Consider the following 8,035-nt stretch of genomic DNA (forward strand, 5'->3'; position numbering starts at 1 on the left):
CTGCTACTCTCCACCTCATATGCTGCAAATGCCATGGGATAATTCCTTAATCCCACTCCAGGGTTATACTTCTGTCTTTTCTATTGTTCTTAAGAATTTGGAATGTTGGCAGACAGATATCAGTCTGTCTCACTTGACCCAACTCTGGTCTTCTCATGGTTCCTGATGGGAATTTTTCCCACTATTTGATGGATATTCTTCCCATGATGGACAACCCAATTTAGGGGCTGACTCTTTATTTACATGCCTGTTTGTCTGGCCACCTTTCACTTCTTTTGCATCATTTACAATTGTTGAACATTTGATTCTCAGTCTTTCCCTTTGAGTATACAATGACCTTATCTTTTTTTTTAATTGACTCTGGTGGGGTTTTACTTTGAGGTTATTATCCTTGAGACTTTTGTTTTGCTAATCTATGAATATTTGATCTGTACTTCCCCATTTCAATATGACTTACTCTGTTGTGACCTTTTTTCTTGTGGAGTGACCTCATTTAAGATGGTGGTGGCTGAGCTGTCCCTTTCAACCACAACTTGGGGGTCTCTCTCACTTCATATGTGGGGCAGGTTCAGTCTACTTCTTTGTCTTTGTTACATGGAGCTTTTAGCCTTCATGTATCCTTCATTTCCCATGTGTCTTGTTTTTGTTTTTTTTTGGGGGGGGGGCTTTTTCCAATTGAATCCCTTGTTTCTCTTAAATACTACATACCTGTTCTCTTTAGTAGTTTCTGGCCTGTCAATGCAGATATCTTCAGAGATACAATGTTTTCTTTTCATTCTCAAAGTCATGGTCGCTTACTTAATCTCTCATAACCCCAGACACCCTTTTTTTCCCACTTTACCCACTTGTTTTTGTCTGTGGACTACTTCACTTTATATATATGGGTTTTCATATCTATAGTTAGCATAGCACAAGTGTCATTTTATGTTGGCTTTGTGTGTAACGGTAACCAATCCTATGACCACATCTTTCCATTGCCTCTGTTCTAGTGTGGTGAAGTTCTGGACACCTGGTGTATTTCAATTATCTTTTCTTCAGGAGTGAGGTTTCTTTGTTTCTACATCCTAAAGTTATTGGCTACTTACTCTGCAGGCTTACAACTATTTTCAGTCTCATCTTATTATTATATCCATTCATATACCTTCTTAGTTGTTCCTTCCTTCCCCCAACAGGGAGGCACTTGCTCCTGCAATCCCTGTTTTCTTGGCTTTAGAATTTCCCTTTTGGGCCCTTGACTATCATGTTCAATTGTCATTTTATTGCACCTCTTAGTCTCAGTCCCTGGTAGTATATCTACTATCTCACTTAGGCCTGAACCCTTCCCAGTGAGGGCATCCTATGATCATTGCCTTTCCACTTCCCTTCCATTAATTTGGTAACAAATTCCAGACTACAGGCCACTAACATCCGTATGAGATCTTGCAGGTGGGAATGTGTATGATTTCCTGACACACTAGTGTCACATTACTAACACCACTTGCAGTTTCTTCTACCCTGGGTTTTGTCTCCATCCAATCACCTTTCTCCACTTTTCACAGAGACTTTTGGAAGGTAAGTTGTTCATTTTCTCTCTCATTTTGCTGCAAGTTCTTGCTGTGGGTCAGTAGTAAATTTACAAACTTGCAACACAAAATTTTTTGGATTGGTTCCCTGTGGCAGACTGAGTGCAGTGAGGAAGTAAGAAATGTCTCAGAACCACCTAATTCAAATTCTCTCGTCCCCCATACCCATCTCTCTTTCTTAAATTGAATCCACTGTTAATGATGTCTCATATGGAATACTTATCCAAAATCTGCACTTGCTCAGGTAGCTGTTGAGATGGGATTTGCCACTAAACTTCTTCAGCAGTATCTAATTATATTATATCTTCCAATCTGTACTGCACTAGAAAAAGAAACAGAAACACCAGGTACTGCATACTCCCACACTTTGCTTTCACATGCTGTGTATAGTTGCAATAACACATTACACTGGCCCTTAGTGTGGGACCTAATTTCAGGTGAATGTGCCTGATGACAATGGTCCGAGCACTCTGGTGTTCTCCCCCATGCAAATTCCTCACCCCATTTCTTCTTGTAAATTATGGGAGAACCCTTCCTTCCCCAGTCCCAATCTTTTGGGGGAGTTAATATGAAGAATTCCTTATTGGGTGTTGCAATTTCACCAGTATGAGACCAAGTGGGTGCACCCCTCATTTGATGAGTGGGGCTTGGGGTGTTGCCTAGTGGTATAGTACAGGATATTTCACTATTTTATGAACCAAGTCAGTCCAGTTGGAGGGAGCTTGGGCTCACTTTAGGACACAGGTATGGGATATTACTTCTTGCACCTGACTTTTGTGGTATCTCACATAAGTACTTTTGCTGTAACACATCCCTTGGGTGAAGAGTATTCCTGCTTGAGATGGATGAGGTCTCCCACAAAGTACTGACCTACTAGGCTAACCCTTACCTTGTGGATATTGTATTCCATGGTCTTTCTCTTCCTGATGCTGTTTACAGAAAGGAGCTTATCTTTGTAATTTCTCTGCGTCAACCAGAAGAGTTGCTAGGTGCTTAAAATATTCAGGGCTTGAGCCCATATGCACTGGAAGTTTTGGTGTATGAATATGATATAAATCATAATTTTCAGTCTGTGTTTCCAAGAAGCCAACTGGGGATTCAGGGCACTGTAAAATAGAATTGGAGCATGTGTCAGTGCATAGCGATGCCTTTGGCATCAGCCCCTATACTGCCTTTAATGTGGGTGTCAGGTTTTGTGTATGGGCCAGATTCTTTACAGTAGGTGTCTGTGACTTGTTGGTAATATATTAAACCAGTAAACAAACAGAACACAGTCCACATGTTTTAAAATAATATATTAAAACAAGTCAGATGTTTTTAACACCATTGGTTATCACAGAGCTTTAAATAATTATCTCTTTTTGTCAAAGTCTGCACAAGCTGGCTCAGTTACTTTAGAACACAATTGACAAGATGAATTATCATTCTCTGCTCTGTTATTAAAATACAATCAGTGATAATTTTACTTATGTTACATTGTTGATTACCACACTTGTATTCAGAGCTTTAAATAATTGTTTCTTTTCATCAAAGTCCACACAGACTGGTTCAGTTACTTTAGAACACAATTTCATTTTAAAAACTGACACAATGTGCTCTTTATACGTAAACTCACAATCATGCAGTCTAGATCTAACTATCTGTTCCTAACTTTGTCTAAACTAACTCAAACTACATTTTTACACATATTTATAGCCTGACTGAGGCCTAGAATGTTCTACATACTATGAAATATTATGATGCAATATTATTCAGTTAAAAGAACAAGAAAAACTTAGAAGGTTCTAGTAATATGACACAATAATACAACAAGTGCCAATTCACAACAGCTGAACTACACAACCTATGATTTGTACACAGTTACATAAACAGACCTGCAATAAACTATCTCTTCTAAACATAACTAAATTTAATACTCGCATCAAACTTAAATTGAAACAGTCATGTATCTCTAACAGCGGGATTCTAGCTCTTTGTGGTACAAATGGGTGAGTAACATTTCTAAAGTTAACATGCTTCGTATATGAAAATGTATTTCAGATAGATACTCACCTCTGCACTACCTCTAAACCTTCCTCCTCACTTCCCATGTATTTAGTTTACATCATCAAGATTGAGCCTGTGTTCATGTGCTAGTGCTCATGTTGATTACTGCACATGGAGAATGTGTCACACACACACACACACTCACACAAGTGGAAGGCTATAGTTTAATGATGATTATGTAAAGGCTGATGCAATACATGTTGACATGTGTAAGGGTAGAAGCTTTATTCAAGAATTGTGGCATTTGCAGAAAATTATATGACATTCTAAGCAAGTTAATAGCTCTTTCCGATGTAGAAAGCTAAGTATGTATCCTAGAGACATATTCAAGTATAGTTTGCTTTAGGTGTATGATATTAATGGAATGGCAATTGTCTTTTTCCAAAAGCATATTATTAATCTTATTTGCATGTTTTAATCAAGATTTTGTGTAACAACTATTTTTTTAGTCAAACTATTTTAGTTTTGTTGTAATTTCTTTCTTTACCAAAAATGTAATCATAAATAGATATGCATATTTTAATGAAGAATTTGTTGGGTAACATCTACATGCAGTTACTATTTTATTTAGGCATATGATATTAATAGAATGGCAACAAACTTGCCTGAGCCATCATCAACATGTAGTCCACCTCCACATTCAGCAGCTTCTGTGGTTTGGCCACCTCATACTCAGACTGATGGTGATGTAAGAAATATCTTTTTATATAAAACTGTATAAATACTTTGTGTCAGATGTTAAAAGGAAGTTGAAAGTAACACCCATAATGTACTTTTGCAGTTATTTTAAAACTAAGAGTAATACCTTATACTTGTTAAGGGTAAGCTAAAAAAGAGTATAGATCAAATTAGTCTTTCCTTAATTCAAAGCTGGATTGCTATTTTATTGTTAGACATCTTCATAATCTTTTTGGAAACTGCTTGCATTGGCATACCTAATTGTGGCCTTATACATGTAGGAGTTCATTATTGGAATATATGGCTCATTACTTGATTGCAAACTGTGTATTTGTGTATAATTATTAGTCTGTAGTTCTAGTATATAATCCTTAATCTCAATATTTTATGTAGCATTTAATTAGCAATAAAGAAGTTTGAAGCTAGATGATTAATATAAATTTATCAGTGTGCTAAACTCCTAAGGTTGTGGTTTTTAATACTTTTCACATTCAAGAAAGGTTTCTGCAACAAAAGCTTGTTGTTTTTCTAATGTATTGTTACGCCTCCAGTCGTTAGTTAATTTTCCGTAAATTCGTTCTAACGAAACTTTAGCGACACAAGTCCTTTCTTAAATAAAACTGATTAATTCTTTCCGAATACAACTTTACTATACACTAAATTTCAACAGTCGCGCTATAACAAACGCTTCAACAATACTCTCTGACTGCAGTTCAATTACTCACTACCTACACACATTGTCCTGTCACGTTGTGACCATCTTATATATACCAGATTACCCCTAATCTAGTAAATGCTAGGGCATTCACGAAGGAACAGGATATTTCTACAAACGTGGCGTGACACTAGTCACGTGACCTCGCTGACGCAACAGTATTTTATTTCTGACCTATTACTTTTAACTAATACTAGCATTTTATTTTTATAAACTTTTGATGATTTTTAACTAAACTTTTATATTAGTAAGTGCAAAAAACTGAAATAATTTAATAAAATATATAACAATATCATGAATTCAGGTGTAAAAGTTAATTATAATAGAGAAAATAATTTCTGTCATTTGTAAAGGATAAGACTTCAAAAATTAGCAATGTTTTTCTCTGAATAGAGGCTAAATAGTTTCCCTTCCAGCAAGTTTGACCTAATAATTTTGAAAGGTGAAAATATTAAGCTTACAATATATTTATTTTATGTAGTTGTCAATATGTAGATACAAAAAACACCAGGGTTAAATTTTTCTAAATGTTTATTTATTTAATTGAATATATAGTTTTAATATACTCTCTGTGATTTATTTCTAATATTTGAATGGGTACATGTACTTTTGTGAGGTCTTATTTCCCCAGCCATTGAAGATTGTTCATGTTTCTAATTTTACCTGCTTTTTAAGGATATTTTTAAAAATGAATAAATGAAAATACTCATATGATTTCTTAATCTTTTCAGGTCTTAAATATTACTGTCTGGACTCGCATAGATTTTGTTGATGAAATGGATAATGTAGTTTCCAGTTTCATTGCATTATTATTAATTCCCAACTACTTTTTAGGGGTTTACATATATTTTTTCAGTATATTGTGTAGTTTTATGATAGAGAGAAATGAAGACATTTTCCAATGTGTAGATTTCTAATGAACATTTTAAAGAAGGACCTTTATGCATAAGTGAAATGGAAAACTTATATATACTTCTGTTTTATTTATTAATTTCTATACGATTTTTGCATGAATTAAAAAAACTCAGTAAATATGATGAAGTTGAAAGCACAGAAATATGTAGTTTGTTTAAAATTTTTTAAAAGATTAATAACAATTGTAAACATAAAACACCTCAGCTTGGAAAATGTTCTTTATTAACCTAATCTCTTTTATAACTATTCTACAGTTTAAATTTTCTTTCTGTTGATGTAAGTAATTTTTTAGAAATATTATCAATAGATATATAATCAGGAGAAAATATTTTGGTGAGCTCCAAAAAGTTTTTTCTCAAAAATTATAAAGTTTTCAAAAGACAATATTTATGTTATGATCATTTAAGATATATATGTGTATGTGTTGGTTATTTGTATAGAGATGTGATAAATATACCTGAATATAGCAGTTTTATGTTGATAAACAATTTATTTGTAGATTTTAAGGATTATTGAAGTCAACTCTTCATGTAAGTACATGTGAATGGAAAATTGTATGATTTTCCACATAGTATCATAGATTGATGTTGGAGACACAATTCTCATTTATTTTTCATAAATAAAAGAATTTGTTGACTAGGAGAGAGATGAACTCATCTTTTAGGCTGGAAATATTTCATTTTCATTCTAGAATACTGTTTTAAATTAGATGGCAGACAGAATAAGCTCTTTTTTCAACAAATTTTTTAACTAATCATATTCTTATATTTATGTCGCTAGTTTGTGATCAACATTGAAATGAAACTCTACTCTCATTTCTTGTTTAATTTAATGTTTAAGCTATATGTGCTACTATACATAGGTTTTACATGGTATATATAGTCATACATTATTTATATGATGAACCACAAATTTATTTTACATACCAAAACAGGACTTTCATAATCAAGCTATCAACTGTTCTTGTACATGATAGTGTTGTTTTAACCAGGCTCTACTTTAGCTTTCTAAGCCACTACCTCATTCAGGCTAGTGAGTATAATAGGTTAGTAGCCATGAATAACAGAATATTTACACAAAACTGTTTTTTTTTTCAATGATTTTCAACTACAGAAATGCATATAATAAATAATTAAATATGTTAGACATTGTAAGAATAACATACATACTGTTATGTATCTGCTCGTTTAATAATTTCCCATAAAACTTCTTTCAGAGAAACTTCAGCGATACAAGTTCTTTCTTAATTAAAAATAGTTTATTCTTTCTCATTACAAACTTTGTAATACACTTAATTTCCACAGTCACTTTAATTTAAACACACGCTATAATTCACAACGATTCACGCACTTTACTTACAGTCACTACCGCTCACTTGACTCGGTTATCTCTCTATCTGCAATTATATCTCCGCTTTATTTGCCGGGCTTCTATACAAAAATAGAGGGTGTCTGGCAAACACTAGAGTTGCCAGGAACAGTCATGATTCTTCTATAAACTCATGACGTGTTACCAGCATCACGTGACTTCTGCTGTTGTAACACTGCCCCATCCTTAGTATTGTTCATCCTGAACAATAGCCACTTACATTAACCCAATAGATAATTAACAATAACTTGATTAAATGTACAGAATTTACAAACACAAAATTCAAATATAACAAAGTCTCTTAATTTAAAGCTGTCTCGTTGGCTTCTGCTTCACGTGGGGTTCATCTGCTCCATCAGGAAATGTCCTATTATCGGTAACAGTCACATCAGTGGTAAAAACTTCATTAAGGGCTTCACTGTTTCCCTTCTCAAAACCTGGTAGAGTTTCTTCTTTGACAATGGCTTTTTCAGGTGACGAGGCTTCAGCAGCGTCATTTGATCCATTGTTCACTTCGTCCCAACTGAAATGTCCTGGACCGTGATAATGCCAAAGCCTGTTGGCATGCACCACCTTTGGCTTACCTTGCCGACCACATTTTATTTGGAAAGTCACATCTGAGAGACGATCTACTATGTCATATGGGCCTTCCCATGAAGAAGACAACTTAGGAGACTTCCCTTTGGTCTTCCTGGGATTATACAACCACACCTTGTCTCCCAGTCTTCTTGCCGGATATTACAAAACTTTG

General features: G+C 34.4%; 1 protein-coding gene across 1 annotated transcript in view; it reads left to right on the forward strand.

The window, feature by feature from the left end:
- The window catches only part of LOC106465108 (PR domain zinc finger protein 10-like), a 200,661-nt gene that overhangs the window by 21,269 nt on the left and 171,357 nt on the right, over nucleotides 1-8,035 (forward strand). Inside the window, exon 2 of the mRNA XM_022392946.1 lies at nucleotides 4,180-4,296. Within this exon, the coding sequence (XP_022248654.1) occupies nucleotides 4,198-4,296 (99 nt within the window). The 5' untranslated portion in view covers nucleotides 4,180-4,197. The remainder of the gene's footprint in view (nucleotides 1-4,179; nucleotides 4,297-8,035) is intronic.

The sequence above is a fragment of the Limulus polyphemus genome, unplaced genomic scaffold (genome assembly GCF_000517525.1).
Source record: "Limulus polyphemus unplaced genomic scaffold, Limulus_polyphemus-2.1.2 Scaffold1839, whole genome shotgun sequence".
NCBI classification, from domain to species: domain Eukaryota; kingdom Metazoa; phylum Arthropoda; class Merostomata; order Xiphosura; family Limulidae; genus Limulus; species Limulus polyphemus.